An 18068-nucleotide genomic window follows, 5' to 3' on the forward strand; every position below is an offset into this window, starting at 1 on the left:
AATCCTTCAACAGTGGAAAGAATCCATAATTGTTCCTGTGTTTAAAAAAGGTGATAAAATGAACTGCAATAATTACCGTGGAATTTCTCTACTCTCAACAACATATAAAATATTATCTAACATTCTTTTAACAAGACTAACCCCATATGCTAATGAAATTATAGGTGATTATCAATGTGGATTTAAACGCAACAGATCAACTACAGATCAAATTTTTCACATCAGACAGACACTTGAAAAAAAGTGGGAATATAATCAAAATGTCCATCAGCTATTCATTGATTTCAAAAAAGCATATGATTCGGTCAAAAGAGATAAATTATATAATATATTAGTAGAGTTTGGAATACCTAAGAAGCTTGTTAGTATGATAAAAATATGCACCAGTGAAACAGAAAGTAAAATTCGTGTGGGTATTAATATGTCTGAAAAATTTACAATTCAGGATGGGTTAAAACAAGGAGATGCATTATCTCCATTGCTCTTTAATTTTGCCTTAGAATATGCTGTTAGGAAGGTAAAAGAAACTAAAGAAGGACTAAAATTAAATGATATGACTCAGTTGTTAGCATATGCAGATGATGTAGACTTATTAGGGGTTGATATAAATACAATTAAGAATAATGCTAAAATATTTTTCAAAACTGCTAAAGAGATAGGTTTGGAAGTTAACAAAGAGAAAACTAAATATATGCTTACAGGCCGAAACCAAGTGTTAGGTAATAATCAAAATCTAATTATTGATAACAACTCGTTTGAACCAGTTTCCAAATTCAAATACTTAGGAGTAATATTAACAAATGAAAATTATATTAAAGAGGAAATAAAAAGTAGGCTTAATTCAGGAAATGCATGTTACTTCTCTCTTCATAAACTTTTGTCTTCTCGTTTAATATCTAAGAAACTAAAAGTTAAAATATACAAAACAGTAATTTTGCCTGTAGTATTATATGGATGTGAAACTTGGTCCCTTACATTGAAAGAGGAACATAAATTGAGAGTATTTGAAAATAGGATCCTTAGGAAAATATTTGGACCTAAAAGGGATGAGGAGACAGGTGAGTGGAGAAGGTTACATAATTTAGAACTACATAATTTGTATTCATGTCCAGACATTATTAGAATAATTAAATCAAGAAGACTTAGGTGGGCAGGCCATGTGGCACGAATAGGAGAGGAAAGAGGAGTTTACAGGATTCTTGTTGGGAAACCTGATGGTAAGAGACCAGTAGGAAGGCCAAGACGAAGATGGAGGGACAACGTCGAGATGGACCTAAGGGAAATCGGTAGGGATGGAAAAGAGTATATAGATCTTGCTCAAGATAGGGACAGATGGAAGGCCTGTGTTGCTGCAGCCATGAACCTTCGGGTTTAAGAAGGCTAGAGAGTTAGTTAGTGGTATGAATAATCTGTTGTTTTGAAAATCACGCGGAATGGGAAGAAAAAACATCCAAATATTTGTTGAAAATGGATCTCAACATTAAACCTCATGTCATAGCCCATATTTAGACCATCACGCTATTTTTCTTCTTCAATTTATTTTCGCTCTCTGTGGTACATATTTCACAAACAAATCGTGGCATTATAAAAGTCCACATTTGTTTTATGTACCGCTAATATCATAACCTATACAAAGCAGATGAGAATTCAGAAAACGCTGTGTTAAAACATACCTGCAAAAAGTTTTTCGGAGGTCGGAATTCTGTAACAGCGTCCAAGGCCAAAAGTAACCACCACTTTCCCTTATGAATTGGCGCCGCAACCTTTGTCCTTGACAGGTAACCAGTTCCAATAGCCTCTGTCAGACTGCAGCAGCCGAGAGCGCTGATAACTACAAAAGCCATATTTAAACTCTCGCCCATATTTAGACCTTCTCTTCTACGCATTTTCGGATATGCCTCACCCTAAAAAAATCTGAGTACGGGCCTGGCCCATGGTATTACAAATAATCGGCAAAATATTATTTTACTTCAATTATATGGATAGATATCATGTTAGGATCCATACTATACCTCCATACCGTATCCCACTTCTTCCCGCACGTAATATACAGGGTGCGGCAAAAATATTGAGACAAGTTGCATTTGCAAAATCTATATTACACCTCAAAATAACAATGAAAACACTTACATGACTGGAAAGTACATACAAAAGCATTACATGTGATTCTTATATCTTGAAAATAATGTCAGTCAGCTGGACACCATTCTCCCCCAAACAAACCTCTGCGCAGAAAAGCTTCGCTGGCCCTCCCCACAGCTTCCGGAGCTCTCACGATTCGTGGACGTCCTGGGCTCTTCTTACTTGTGCTGATGTAGTCGTTCTGAAGTTTCTTACCCAATTCAGAATTATCTGTCGTGTCGGCACTTTCCCATTTCTCAACATTAGAAAGACATTTGTTAGTGGCTGGAAGTTGCGAGAAAATAATCTCTCGTTTATTGCAAGATTGCAAGGTAAAGGCAAATCGATAACCAATTGGAGCAGTTTACGTCATTATTACAACCCATGATGGAAGTACAGCGCCACATTTCAACCTGGTGGCGGAAAATTGAACTATTTTTTTCTTATCGCCACCCTCTTCCCCATGGTCTGCATAGTGGATTCACCAAATTTCAGAGTTCTACGATGCCTCAAACCGGCTACAGAGGGCTCTGCATTGGGTATCTTTAATTCTGGCCACCCGGTATGTATTACGTTCTTCTTCTTCCACTTTTGGTTAATCGCGGCGATGAGTATGAATGCCGATGAAATGGATGGAGAGACAATCACAAGCACTCGAGGAGAGCACACAAAATCCACAGAGGATTATAGTGGCTGTTGGTCCAGACCCTAGTTCACCTCCAAACATGCAGTATCCATGATGTACTAAGTGGAAGAAAATTGACACTGCAGCGTCTTCGTAAAGTGTTCGATCCCAGGTGGAGATATATTGCACCGTGCCTTGGACCTCACGTCTACCTGTAGGTCCAGTCCCGATTAGCTTATTTGAGTATAAAGTGAACTTAAGACAAAATTTGACTATCTTTAATATCAAATCCAGAGAGGGCTGAGCTATGGGTATGCCCTTGTATTTGGGCGACTTTCGCCACTGAAGGTCCCTGTTTCGATTTCCGGACATGGTTTTTATTTAATCACGTCCGGCATCAATTTCACCTAATCGTCAATCATCCTCATCGTTGCGATCGACAAAAACAGTGGCGGCGATTGGGTTCCAAAGCCGGGGGTGGCAAGGCGGCAAAACTGGAGGGAAGGCAAGGACAGTTTATTTCCCTTTGTTTATAAGGTTTAGCATAGTGCGGGTGCAAAAGTTGCAAAAAGTGTGGGACACCTGCCCCCCCTGAACAAAAATTATGTGAAAGCGACATTAAATAACAAAAATACAAACAAATATGGAGTGTAAGAAGTTAACCTTTCCAAAGACATTCAAATGTCAAACTCTCTTCCACGTAGTACACTCTAGAGCCTCCCAGATGGCGCAGTGGTAGCGTCGTCGCCTTGTAATCAAGAGGTGCCGGGTTCGATACCAGGTGGAGGCACATAGTGGTTTGGATCCCACTTTAGAAATGTAGATCCAGTCCCGATTAGCCTTATGCATAGAGTGGGCTTAATACATCAATTCAACCAACCAGCCACTCAACGTAGTACATCCTGGAGTGCATTTTGCAGACTTACCAGGCTCTGGTGTCTGGACTCACAACCAGGATCATTCTCTGTGTACTTGTGCTGTGTCCTCTCTATGTGTGTTTGTGATTGGTTTTATTTTAAAGATTAGCCAAAAGTAGTAGAAAAATGATGTAAAATAGAAGATCAATCAAGCAAATACACGTTTGTTCCAATATGTTATAATCAGTTATAGTCAGTTTATTTTCGTAACATCTCCAGCTTATTGAGAGTGTTCAAACTAGCGAGCCTACCAACAGCCTAGAGCGTGAGCAACAGGGTTAGCTATAGGCGCTCCTTTGGGATGACGTCAGCGGCGCGCCAACACAAAACAGCCAGAGGTGTTACGGAAATAATCCCACTCTACCATTGAATACATAAAGAATGACTTGAGTTCAATATCTTGATTTCAACCTAATGGACTTAGACTTACACAATTATTGGAGCCACCTCGGTGGCCCAAGTTGTTCAGTGACAAATTCACAATCACGACACCGAAGGTTTGGGGTTCGTGTCGCGGCTAGGATAGAGGACACTCACACGGAAACTCACGGAAGCACAAAACCTAGTACTTTCTCTGTAGTGATGGTGAGTCGGTCGCTTGGCCAACGAGGGAGCCTTTCTACATTCTTATTTTTGTATGTTACTCAAGGGTATGGTATTAAATCCGACCACCCTTCAGAAAACACTCCCCTCCCACAACTATTTATTCTAACGATACTAGGCCATTCCAATTACAGACAATTGAATTTGAAACAATTACATCACCACAGGCGTGCGCACGGGGGTGCTAGGGGTGCATGGCACCCCTTAATGTGCCCTCAAAATAATAAAAATGTAGAAACTACCATTAAAATAATTAACATGATACCCATGTGTAGAAAAGTAAGTTCGTTTCATTTGAAATGCCCCCTCTGTCTCTCCCCAAAACAATATGAAAGTGTTTACTACAACAATCAGTAATCACGTAGTAAAGAAGATACAGTTCTTTTCGAAAAAGGTAACTTAACATGGTTTGTGTGCTGAGTTTTGAACACTGTATTTTCCACTTTATAAATCGCACAGAGCTCATTCCACAAATCGGACCACAGACTCGATTGCTCATGCAAACTTCTTCAACTCACCAGGCTTTTTTGTTCATTTTCTTTTAAACATAACAATAAAATTCGTGTGACAATCAAGACCGTACACACAAGAAGAGGAGAAGTTGGCTATTCTGTACCAAACTGAGTTTCAATTGTTTACATTCATTATTTGAATGGTATAAATATCGCCACAATCATAGAAAAGCCTGTTCTAAAGTGATATCGAATACAATAAACTAACTAACTAACTCTCTAGCCTTCTTGAACCCGAAGGTTCATGGCTGCAGCAACACAGGCCTTCCATCTGTTCCTATCCCGAGCAAGATATACTCTTTTCCATTGCTACCAATATCCTTTAGGTCCATCTCAACATTATCCCTCCATCGTCGTCTTGGCCTCCAAACAGGTCTCTTACCATCAGGTTTCCCAACAAGAATCCTGTAAACTTCTCTTTCCTCTCCCATTCGTGCCACATAGCCTGGCCACCTAAGTCTTCTTGACTTAATCATTCTAATAAAATCTGGACATGAATACAAATTATGTAGTTATAAATTATGTAACCTTCTCCACTCACCTGTTTCCCCATCCCTTTTAGGCCAAAATATTTTCCTAATAATCTTATTTTCAAATACTCTCAATTTATGTTCCTCTTTCAATGTAAGGGACGAAGTTTCACATCCATATAATACTACAGGCAAAATTACGGTTTTGTATATTTTAACTTTTAGTTTCTTAGATATTAAACGAGACGACAAAAGTTTATGAAGAGAGAAGTAACATGCATTTCCTGAATTAAGCCTGCTTTTTATTTCTTCTTTAATATCATTTTCGTTTGCTAGTATTACTCCTAAGGACTTGAATTTGGAAACTGGTTCAAACGAGTTGTTATCAATAATTAGATTGTGATTATTACCTAACAATTGGTTTCGGCCTGTAAGCATATATTTAGTTTTCTCCTTGCTAACTTCCAAACTTATCTCTTTAGCTGCTTTGAAAAATAGTTTACTAACAGCTGAGTCACACCAACGTTAGTTTCGTTTACCTTCCAAACGAATACAATAAACTATGATGTTAAATTTCATCTTCATATACCTAATAGTTTCTGTGAAAAAGAAAGATGAAGTTACGACAATTTGGCTAACATTGTCCAGACAAGCAATTGAAACTCCCCTTAAGGCATTCCCAAATTAATTAGTCTGCACGCCTGTGGGAAAAAAATAAGTGCGAGAGGAGGAACAGCGAAACGGATTAATCGCGATACCAAAACTGTTAACTGGAATAAGCGCAAAAGTAACAACCGCGAAACGAATTGAACACGAAAGGAATTAGAGTGATGTACTAAGCGCCAACGGAATAAGAGCGAAAATATTAAGCGCGAAACCGAACGGAAAAAAAACAGTGAAGGTATTATCGCGAAAGGCACAACAGCGAAAAGGATTAACCGCGAAAATTTCACTTTCGCTCTTCATACCTTTCGCAGTTGTTTTGCCGGCCCAATGCGGGTGCCCGACTTGCCCCTTCCTAGGGACGGCTCTGAATTACATTATCCTGATTGTCATGACCAGGGACGTATTTATACATATTTATGTACAAAGTTGAGGGTCTCCCCGATGGCGCAGTGGTAGCGTCGTCGCCTTGTAATCAAGGGGTCCCGGGTTCGATACCCGGCGGAGGCACATAGTGGTTCGGATCCCACTTTACACTGTAGGTCCAGTTCCGATTAGCCTTACTGTGCATAAAGTGGACTTAAAACACAAAATCAATCAATGCATAAAGTTGAAATCAGTTATATTTCGTATTATCTTTGCCCATAACGGCATGTTGACTCAAAAAATCAGTTGTCATTGTCCATATTTGTACATATATTAGGCTTAGGCTCATATTTTACACATTTTAGTTATATATTATTTCCATATTTCATAACATTTCTCAACATATTATACTCTATATTCGCGCAATATCTACATGTCCCCGTGTGAACGAGAGAGATGGGTGAATTTCTTGCGGGTAACTGACAAAGTACGAAACGGTATTTTAAACTAACGAAAGTTTACGGCATTTGTTATACCCTCGAATTGCGTTAATTACAATTTTATTTCATCCGAATAATAATGTTTTTTTACACTTCCCAATTGTTTGCTTTTGCTATTGTAAACCACATGAAATTCCTGTTTATTTATAATTTTTGTCAACAATAGAGAATGAGGCTTCAAGCATTGGCTTCTGCTTGTTACAGACGTCGTTTTGGCAACGTTGGAAGAAAGTCCCAAGTGGAGCAGCTCATTGCTAACCCAACCCTCCATACTAGTTGTGCGCCCGACAGTCTCGCCAGAAGCAACGAGTAAGGGATTCGCTTCTGGTTTCTCTTCAAGACAGTCTCGGTAATAGTTACAATGCCGAGAGAAGCGCAATCAATTATTTTAACCCTCTGCTGCATACAGTCATGGACACTGCTGGGTTGTAACAATTGCATTGAAAATCAATGTATCCATTACAACCTGGCAGTGTCCGTGACTGTACAAGGTATTTACTACATTATTACATATGAGGGGTCTCCGAGACCCCTATTAGAAATAATAGGAAATGAGCAAGTGATATCACAAATGAAACTGTTCGTGGATATACTGACTGATATATTTGTTTTGGAAGTACAGTAGAGCGTCGATTATCCGAAGTAATTGGGGGACATGGGTGTTCGGAAAACTGGTTTGTTCGGATAATCGAACTGTACATGTTTATTTGCCAAAAAGAAGTACTGTACAGTAAATTTATTCATAAAAACAGGCATCTCTTTAAGTATTACAAAGTAACGTACAAAGGCAACTTTAGTAGGAATATATAGTATGTGGTACAGTTTATTAAACAAAAATATGTACATATTACATACGCATTTTGCATGAACAATACATACACCGACAGAAGTGTGCTGATTGTTGAAACACAGCGACTGGCAGCTTGGCCGGTCAGCAGCGCCTTATGAAGGCCCCATTAGAAGCAATGTTCCGCCAGCGGTGGCTCAGTGCGGCGACTACTGTGGGAAACTTGGTTTGGGAGTGAGGGGGATAATGGACGGTAGGGTGGGAGAGTAACAGGTGCGAGCGAGTACACAGTTCGGTTAAGCGGTCGTTCGGTTGACCGACGTTCGGATAATCGACGCTCTACTGTAAATAGTTACAATTCCTTTTACGTTTACAATAATTTACAGTAGAAAACAGTACAATTTAAAAATAAATAAATAATATTCACAGGTATAATATGACAAATCTTTTGTACTTCATATATCACTAGTCAACGTACAAAATATCTTCAGGCACTGATGACAATTTATGCACAACAACTGACTGTGTACCGTGAATATATTCCTGTTACGGTTTACTATAATTGTTGGAAAGTAAAATAAAAATAAAACCACACTTGCAATATAACAAATATTTCGTAGCCTACTTTACATATTGAAAGTCAGCATACAAAAAGGTTTTCAATCACTCATTACAGTTGATGCACAACAACTTTGCAGATATTCTTGTTACACGTATAACAAGTTATTGATGATTTGCGAGACAGTCTTTGAGGGCATATGTAGCATCTCTTCTTGGTTTTCACAGGCACTTCTTCCTCCTCTTTTATCTCTTTCTGATGCAAGCTGTTGAAAATTCTAAGGGCATGTAAGATAGGTTTCTTGATTCGAGGAATATTCACTCTCTCCATCATATACAGTCTAACGAGTTCCAAAGCAAGATCTTTGAGGAAAATTCTTCTCCGGCTAGAATTCCTACAGTTATACTCGGAGCGCTGTGTTATGTACAATATATATGCATTGAGTGCTGCAATATCAACCATATTATAGCACAAGACAAAAGGCCACCTTTTAGTTTTGCGCTTTGCAGTGTACCTTCCAACATTCTGATCCATAAGGTCAACGCCTCCCTTGGTTTGTGTGTATGTTAGAATTATTTTCGAATTGGAATTATTTTCTTGGAATTGTTAGGTTAGGTTAGGAGTATCGATTTGGGCGTCATGGTGCATTGTGTGTGTCTGCTGTACTAGTAATAAAACAACTGCCACGCGCGGTGCGTGCAATTCTACATCACACAAAAACTGAGAATGCAGTATCCATAAGGGTCTCGCAGACCGCTGATATGTAAAAAACGCAATGATATTGAAAATCGGATATAACGAGAGGAATTATATAAGTAGGGAGTCAAGCTTTTGTGCAATGTTAGCGCAGTTAGTAATCTTAAAAGTCAAGAAGAAACAGGAAAATCAGAAATGTTCAGTCGGAGAAATGGAGTAACAAAATGTTGTCTACGTAGTGTCTTGTATTATTAAAAAGGTAAATTTTTACAATTTTAAATCCATATTTAACTCCATATTTTGGTGAAAGTATGTATTTACATAGCATATTTTTACTATATATAAATCCGTTCCCTGGCCATGATTAACTTACATAGGCCTTAAAGTAATGCAAGGAAACTGAACTGATAAACAAAAGCACCCTCTTCTTAGTGTAGGGAGTTGAGCAATATGGCTTGCATGTATATGTTGGAATTAGATGTTGTCAATCAAGTGTAAAGAGAATGAAACACCTCAACGGCCATTAGGAAAATGCCATACACAAATGCTATGCTAATATCACATAAACAATGATGTGAACAATCCATTCGTGGCCTATGAGCATTGAACCGGGACATAGATTGCCAACATGGCGAGCGAGTCCTTGAGTAGACATTCGGAGGGCTTACGTAACGTTCTCACGTCTGCAGGGCTGTGGTTGTCCTGCATAAATGGACTTAGCCAGCATGAGTTGAACTTATTTTGTCGTTGGTGGGTGAAGCAGGATGTCTCAAAGCCAGGATTTGGCTGCGGGCTCTCAGGAAACCGATCAGGTAATTCTTTCAGTGGTCAAGAAGTAGCAATTCCAGCAACAACATGGTAAGTCTTCTTGGGTTTTTTGCACCTAAAGGTTTGTTGATGGATTTGGTTTGTTCGATTTATTTGTATGTATCGGTATTTTAATATATGGATCTCTTGAAGGAATATTTACAATCCGTCGTTTGTTTTACGTCGTTTTTCTGCTTCTTTTGGCCGGTAGCAACGATGGGAATGTACAGCTATAAGATGGCATGGATGAAGGGACAATATATGGACAATACAAAGCCAAACTCTACAGAAGGTTATGCGGAAAGTGAATTCAGGCGCCAGAGCCTCGTTGGTCTCAAACTTTTCAAGAGACGGTGTGTACTACGCTAAAGTGAAGTTGAAAGTCTTCTCAAAATGTCACCCCTCATGTTAAGTTAGAAGATCTTGAAGAGCCATGTGTTTTAGACATACGAGATAAATACACCTAGGTCTTGAATCATTCAGATTAGCGGTGTCTGAAGTACATCAGACTAATACACTTTGTTTCCAATATGATTACATACAGGGTGGTCAATCAGTGTGGAATCACCTGTCTAAAACAAGCACGAATCAAACGTTTGTACACATGGTATAGAAAAAAGGGACTTTAGGAAACTTAAAGGTTAAAGTTGAAAGATCGCATAACATCGGGTAACAACTATAATTACATGTACTCCAATTTGAAATTATTGGTTGAGAAGGCTAGCTTTCATGTGATTTTCAATATAGACGAGATATCTCGGTACTACTTTACTATACCGGAGACACCTATCAATGATTTTTTTCGGAATTTTTTACATTCCTAACGTACTCTTTTGCATTGCGGAACATTTCTTTAGGTGAAATAATGAAGTTATAACGAAAATAATGTCTATTTCTTACATTAACGAGTACTTACTGTTGTTCCTTATTTCCCACATACCATCCACGGGTAGCCCCAAAAACCATTGACGTTAGCCCAAAAATTCACGATAGCCCCACGAACCATCACGGGGACGAGGTATGCCTACTAGGTTAGATTATGTTCCATTAGCACTCCATTCGTTCAATTTAGCATGTATGGACAACATCGTGGCGGCAGCAGCAATAACGCATCAGAAATAGATTTTCGTAGAAGACCACATGCATTCGCATTAAAATGGATCAAAACTACATTCTCGAACATCAACAACGCTACAGAAAATGATTTGCGTAAGTACTTTCTCCTGTAAATTTGAAGAAATCCGTCTCCGGTATAGTAAAGTGTTACCGATATGTCATTAGCATTGAACAATGGCTGACCAGATCAATGACAATGCCAACTGTCTTTAATTTTCGATAATTACTGAAGCTTTATTTTCTGAGCTGGGATAAATATAAATAATCGAACATCGTGCAAGAAAGAAAGTTTAACTAGTGCGCCATCTATCGACCATTATTTCGTATCGTCTCAGGAAGACAACGTTGCTCCGTTTTGCTCATTGTTGTTGATTTGCTTTATTTTACTTCGCTTTTTGTACCACTTTTTGGCTAATTTGCGAAGATGGGGATGAGTGATGAATGCACACTCACAAATATCCATGCCCAGACTGGGATTCGAACCCGGGACCACTAGCGTCGTAGTGCGATGTGCATCAAAATCAGTGACTTCTGGATATAGGGTGAAAAAGAACAGCCCATAACATTTTATTTTTAATATGTAACGTCGATTCTTCTACCTCCTAAGGAAAATCACGACGATAATCCACCACTTGCTGCCAAGACTGAATCATAAATTGAACACACACTTCCGTTCGGATCTAGTGCGAGGCAACTAGCTTTTGTTGCAAGCTGCATGTGCCTCGCACCAGAACTACTCTCATTCACAGAGGTCAAGCCATCGTATATAACTTGAACTGAAAACCTGCGAAATAATTAAGGAAGGTATCTTCATATTGTGGATTGTTTCATCAGGAATTCATTACATTTTTGACAATATGGCGTCGAATTAGTGTTAGCGTTAACTGACTTAAGGGCAGCGGCGGCGCCAGGATTAATCATCTAGGGGTGCTGTGGGGGTGCGGAAAGAAATTTAGGGAGTGCGATGTTGAAAATAAGAAAAGCATTAGACACGCATGCAACCTTTCAAAACTGGGGTGTGAGGAGCGAGGATAGTTTAGTTTCCTTTGGTAAATAAGGTTTAGTATAGACCGTGTTAAAAGTGTAAACATAAACATTGGTGAGGTCTTGCCTGGTTCCCCCGGAACTTCCGGTTTAGGCCAGTCCCCGTTGTTACCAGTGCAGATTCACCGGCATACGAAGTAAGAAATGGGTGCTTGTTTTCATTAGTTGTGCGACGATAGTCAAGAAAGGTATTTGTCAAAGTTCTACTATGAAGGAGTGGGCGTCTAGAATCCGTCGGATGATCAACTGCAGAGCAGATTATTAAAATATGACGTGTCTTTGTGGCCGCCAGTTGTATAGCATACTACATACAAGTATCTCATGTACACGCACGACGAACTCAAAACGTACGAAAGTTTAGATATATTCAATTATTTTGTAAATGGAAAAGTGAGGGAAAGATAATTTCATGAAACTAGTGATATTATTATATTATAAAGTATGCTTAAGTGAATCTTTGCCAACAAATCTGCAGAAGTAAGGAAATGACACATAACAAATGCTAGTAAATATATGTGCTTTCAACGTCGCTGAGGGATTTAGGGAAAACCTATGATATGGCATGCCACTTTCACTTGCATGAATTTACTTCAAGCAACAAGGGAGTTTTCAGACTGAAGCGACAAGCGATATCGGGATTTCGCACAGAAGCATTTGATCTAAAGCAAACCATTCACCAGTCACGCTTGCGCAAATAACAGGCCGGGGCAACACAATGCACGGTATTGATAAAGCGGCCTATTCCGAGCGACAAGCGACAACTGCAATTTGTCGTGTCTCTTTGATTCGGAAGGTGTTGTTTATTTTTGAATGTTGGTTTCCAAGAGACACGTATCGCTGCAGTCTGAAAGCTTCCTTTCAAACCAATTCACCACGAGAAAATGCACGTGTCGCTTGGACTGGGCTGTTGTTTTCTCAGTACCATGCATCGTGTCGCCTCGCTCTGTTGTACTCGTATGCAAGGTGAATTGTTTCCTTTAGAGTAAAGGGACTGTTGCGTGTCGCTTTGGTGTGTAATCTCCGTGCAACTTAAAAGTGAATCCTCAGTGATCAATGAATTTTTTGAACCGAAGCGACACGACAAGCTGCACGTGTCGCTCAGATTTCTATTGGTGTGTATTGTGCCGCCTGAGACTTGATTTCCCATGAGCGGTAAATGCTTATTTATAGACGAAATGGGCCTGTGTCGCTTGTCACTTCGGTACGAACCACTGCTGTCGCGTGTCGCTTCTGTGTGAAACCTCACTAAGAGGCGTGCTTTTCACCACAACACAATACGCAGATAAACGATCAACATGCTTAACAAAATGCAAGTCGTACAAATCCTTTCCGGGTAGCAATCCTTTCTTCGTTCTGCTTGCATCAACAGGTTTCGTCTCTCAACGTCGTTCGGAAACCTACGAAGTGCTACTTGACTCAATAAATTTGTCCCCGATCGAACTGTACAACCATATGCTACACAGCTGACACCCTATTTTCTTGTAAAAGAATCTCCACTTTGCCCTTTCATATTATCGTCCATAGCACCGTAAGCGTAACCGGATGTTCGAGGGGGACCAGACGAGTACGCATGCTCCACCTTTAACACCGTCTATAGTGCGGGAGAAAAAATAGCAACAAGCAGGGCAACTGCTAACCTAATCGCCGCCACTGATTAACATAAATTACTGACTGCATTGAAATTGAAAGCAGCTGACATTTTTGCTCCAGTGTGAGGGGAAGAACAAGTACGCGGAAAATAAACCGTTTATCAACAATGCAATAAAGAAGAAAAGACATAACTCACATTAAGTTATAGGCAATTATCGAAAACCACAAACATAGAGTCCAGCGCAGATAATTCTGCCGTGCAATGCGCGACAGAACTAAAGAAGCAGTGTTGCTAATGGAGCAGATAGAAAAATCGCTGCGGTGCGCCGATGCACAGCTGTTACGTACAACAATAAAATTAGAGAATTCAGGTCTATCTAACGTTGAGTTTTAAACGTCATGCATTATACCAGGACTAGGATTAATATGTACTAACAAGTGACTATGTATGTAGCTACATACATATGGACTAAAAATTCGCAAAATATGAACTAACACATAAGTAAAATTACCAAAAATGCTGCAAAGAAGACTTCTTCATACGATTCCTTATTTGAGTGATTTCAAACAAAATAAAAAAATATATATATTATTTTTCATTGCATTAATGCACTGGTGGCGTTCTAACTTTTCACTCCCAAAACCCGTATACACTGGTATGGAACTGCAACGGCAGATAATAACATGCCAACGTGTTAAACCGCTACAATTGCACCATAACACTCCTCCTGAAGCAGTATTATTATTTCCTCTCTGAGATCGGCGACAGTCGGTTGCCTTTGTTGTACATTTACAAAGGATGCCGGCTTCCACAACAATAACAAGTACATATACTGCCACTAGACGATAAGCTGCGCGGCTTTTTCTTTTGTTATGAACCAGGGCCGGCGCTAGTCATTTTGCCTCCCTGGGAGGTGGCGGCAGATGCCGCTCTATTTCGACCCCCCCGGTCATTACGCAGCAACGGAAAATTGAAAATCAATATATTCCTAACTAAAACATCAAAATATAAAATAAATAATGAGACTTCTTATGCTATTTCAATACTATTCAGCGCAAAAGAATATCTCGCTTGATCACAGTTTTCAATAGGCTTATTTTTTTCTTCTCTTCAAATTTTGCCGCTCTGGGCGATGGGACGGTTCGCCCTCCCCTTCCGCCGGCCCTGCTATGAACTTGGTCACCCATCAAAGCATGGCAATTTTAACACAGAAAACAATATGTATCGCATTAAGCAGCAAAAATGACAGCCTCCTCTATGCAATTTCTACAAGAACACGTGCCGGAGCCAGAGTTGAAATGATGTTGGAGCCACATAATTTATTTATTTTGAATAATTCCAAAATTATGAAATATGAACAATTTGTTGCTGCTGTTCGCTGCTCTCTTGCCAAAATGCTTTATTGGGATGCTAACACCATGACTGGCTTCCTCCTTCATGAACTCGTGCACGTTGCTTAGAATTTCCCGAGCTTGGCTATGCAAGGTTTTTGATTTCAACTTCGACAGAACTGGAGGCATTATGGAATTTAACGTTCATTAGCAAACACACACTTTTACATAAACACACGCAATACACGCACACAACGTCAAACCGGTCAAATACTTAGTATAAAATAAAAATATGGTGCTTCCAATCCAACAAAACTCACCGCCACTTTACCTGCTTTCCCCTTCCGTGACAGAAATAGTGCTTCATTATTACAGTTGGCAACACTAGTTACTAGCTAGCCAATGAACATGCACTGCATAAAAGAAGCAACGACTACGCCGTGCTATATTGCCACATTGCCGTCCCTGCTGACCGGTGGGAACCGCGAGCTGGAGCGCTGTTCATTTGTTTTCAATGAAGTTTGCGCGAGTGTGTCCAGGAATGGAATGACAATATGGCAACAATAGCGAAGGTTTTCGAGCAGGGTAGAACACGTGATGCTAAGAGAGAGGGAGACGAAACGAAAATACGTTTCTACGCAACGGCAAATTTACGTGTGTGGCACTCTACCACTTGAAGAAGCAAAAAGATGAAAAACTCATAACAACAATGCTGACGAGAGGAAACGCCTTCAACTTCATAGAGGCTGCCGCCAGTACAGAAAAGCATATGCACTCTCTTAAAGTGCTTGTCTGTTGCATACTGTACAATAATAACGGTCTTACTTCAGTACCTAGCATTCGGCGGTTAATATAACGACATGACATAACATGACACTCTAAAGGTTAGTGTTTTCAGTTGAACGTAAGGGGTGCGGAAGAAAATTAAGGGGTTCGCAAGCACCCCCTGGCGCCGCCGCTGCTTAAGGGTCACCTTGTACTTTGTGCCCGAGGGAAAAGTTATTTTGGACGGCAAGCATTTGAAGGACACAGGGGAAAAAAGGCAAAAGTGTGTTCAACTCGTACAGCTAGAAAATTTATATCTGCATGATGACAATCGAGTTTCAGGTGCACATCAATCTTTGCAAAAAATAGATGCTAACATCAGCAGAACTTCAAGCTGAGATCTGATGATGCAACAATAAAAACAATCGAATCCTAACATTGCCAACTGACATGAAGGCCCCGTGATCGTCCAGAAATCACATAGCATTCTCAAATGTTCGCAGCTTCGTACACTTACATTTTCACACATTAGAAGAACTATAACCACCAACTTGCTGGCCCATAACGTATATCTACCTGTGTTGCTGGCTTTCTACCTCCGTGATTTTAAACAAATGAACAACGAGTGCGTGAAACCACGTGACCTAGTCAGCAACTATCTGTACTGCGAGCTGTGCACTTGCGTACTTCTGTTCTTGGCGCTTTCGAACTGTACTACGTGACGTCACTTCCGTCAAGACCATACCTGCATTTCGTAGAAGTTCGTATCTCGAGCACTAGATGGCATGTGCAGCACCTTTGTTTCACTTAGTTCACAGTTTCATCAAGAGATGGCGTTGAAGAATATCAAGGTTTTTTTTGTTGAGGCTCCCCGTAGAATAATACACTGATTGGTTCATTCATTCATTCATTTAGGTTTAGTTAACTTCTCTTTGTTGTCACTTTTGGATAACCGCGAAGATGATGAGTGATAAAATGTATATAAGGAGACTAAAAGAGAACACTAATGCCCAGGAAGCAAATTCCAATTTAACCTGGCTTGTAACCCGAGAACAGTTGTTCGAATCACGTCGCCAGGAAAGCTACAATTCCTATGATTAAATTAGGTTATGTACGTCGCTTTCCTTCCTCTTTTGGTTAATCGCGACGATGAGTATGATTGATGATATGTTTTTTGCATCACGACTGCATTTACCGCTTGACTGCAACTTCTGGAGCCTGCTTAAGCCCAGAACAAATCCATTTATTTATGCAAGGAAGCAATTGAAATTCTCGCAAAATCTCAAAAAAATTGTTAGTGTTATTTTGGTAGGATTTTATGGGTTCGCATTAAAATATTTCATACTTGGAAGGGGGGGGTGTCAATGGGCCCAATGGCCTCTCTCCTGGGTACGAACCTGAATAACACAAATTCACAGTTCGGGATTCGATCTCGGGTCCCTGGCATCGTAGCGCGCTTCTCTACCCAATTCCGCCGGCCACCATTGCGAAGTGGTTATCACATCGCGTTACGACGCCAGGGCTTCTGGGTTCGAATCCTTCCGCTAAAGAGTAGTAATCGTTGGTTTTACAGTCATGCAAGGATCCATCCGCTAAAGCGTAGTGATCGTAGGTTTTACAGGCGCGCGAGGATCCATCGCTAAAGAGTAGTAATCGTTGGTTTTACAGGCATGCAAGGATCCATCCGCTAAAGAGTAGTAATCGTTGGTTTTACAGGTGCTCGAGGTTCCATCCGCTAAAGAGTAGTAATCGTTGGTTTTACAGGCATGCAAGGATCCATCCGCTAAAGCGTAGTGATCGTCGGTTTTACAGGCGCGCGAGGATCCATCGCTAAAGAGTAGTAATCGTTGGTTTTACAGGCATGCAAGGATCCATCCGCTAAAGCGTAGTAATCGTTGGTTTTACAGGCGCGCGAGGATCCATCCGCTAAAGCGTAGTAATAGTTGCTTTTACAGGTGCTCGAGGTTCCATCCGCTAAAGAGTAGTAATCGTTGGTTTTACAGGCATGCAAGGATCCATCCGCTAAAGCGTAGTAATCGTTGGTTTTACAGGCGCGCGAGGATCCATCTGCTAAAGCGTAGTAATCGTTGGTTTTACAGGTGCTCGAGGTTCCATCCGCTAAAGAGTAGTAATCGTTGGTTTTACAGGCATTCAAGGATCCATCCGCTAAAGAGTAGTAATCGTTGGTTTTACAGGCGCGCGAGGATCCATCCGCTAAAGCGTAGTAATAGTTGCTTTTACAGGTGCTCGAGGTTCCATCCGCAAAAGAGTAGTAATCGTTGATTTTACAGGCATGCAAGTATCCATCGGCTAAAGCGTAGTGATCGTCGGTTTTACAGGCGCGCGAGGATCCATCCGCTAAAGAGTAGTAATCGTTGATTTTACAGGCGTACGAGGATTTATTCGCTAAATAGTAGTAAGTGTTGGTTTTACAGGCATGCAAGGATCCATCCGCTAAAGCGTAGTAATCGTTGGTTTTACAGGCGCGCGAGGATCCATCCGCTAAAGCGTAGTAATCGTTGGTTTTACAGGTGCTCGAGGTTCCATCCGCTAAAGAGTAGTAATCGTTGGTTTTACAGGCATTCAAGGATCCAT

General features: G+C 40.3%; 1 protein-coding gene across 1 annotated transcript in view; it reads left to right on the forward strand.

Moving 5' to 3' along the window:
- Positions 1–9538: 9538 nt before the first annotated feature.
- The window catches only part of LOC145979447 (clavesin-1-like), a 30762-nt gene continuing 22232 nt past the window's right edge, over positions 9539–18068 (forward strand). The window contains exon 1 of the mRNA XM_083112351.1: positions 9539–9631. Coding sequence (XP_082968477.1) covers positions 9584–9631 — 48 coding nt within the window. The 5' untranslated portion in view covers positions 9539–9583. The remainder of the gene's footprint in view (positions 9632–18068) is intronic.

Source organism: Lepisma saccharinum, chromosome 26 (genome assembly GCF_977018435.1).
Source record: "Lepisma saccharinum chromosome 26, izLepSacc3.1, whole genome shotgun sequence".
NCBI classification, from domain to species: domain Eukaryota; kingdom Metazoa; phylum Arthropoda; class Insecta; order Zygentoma; family Lepismatidae; genus Lepisma; species Lepisma saccharinum.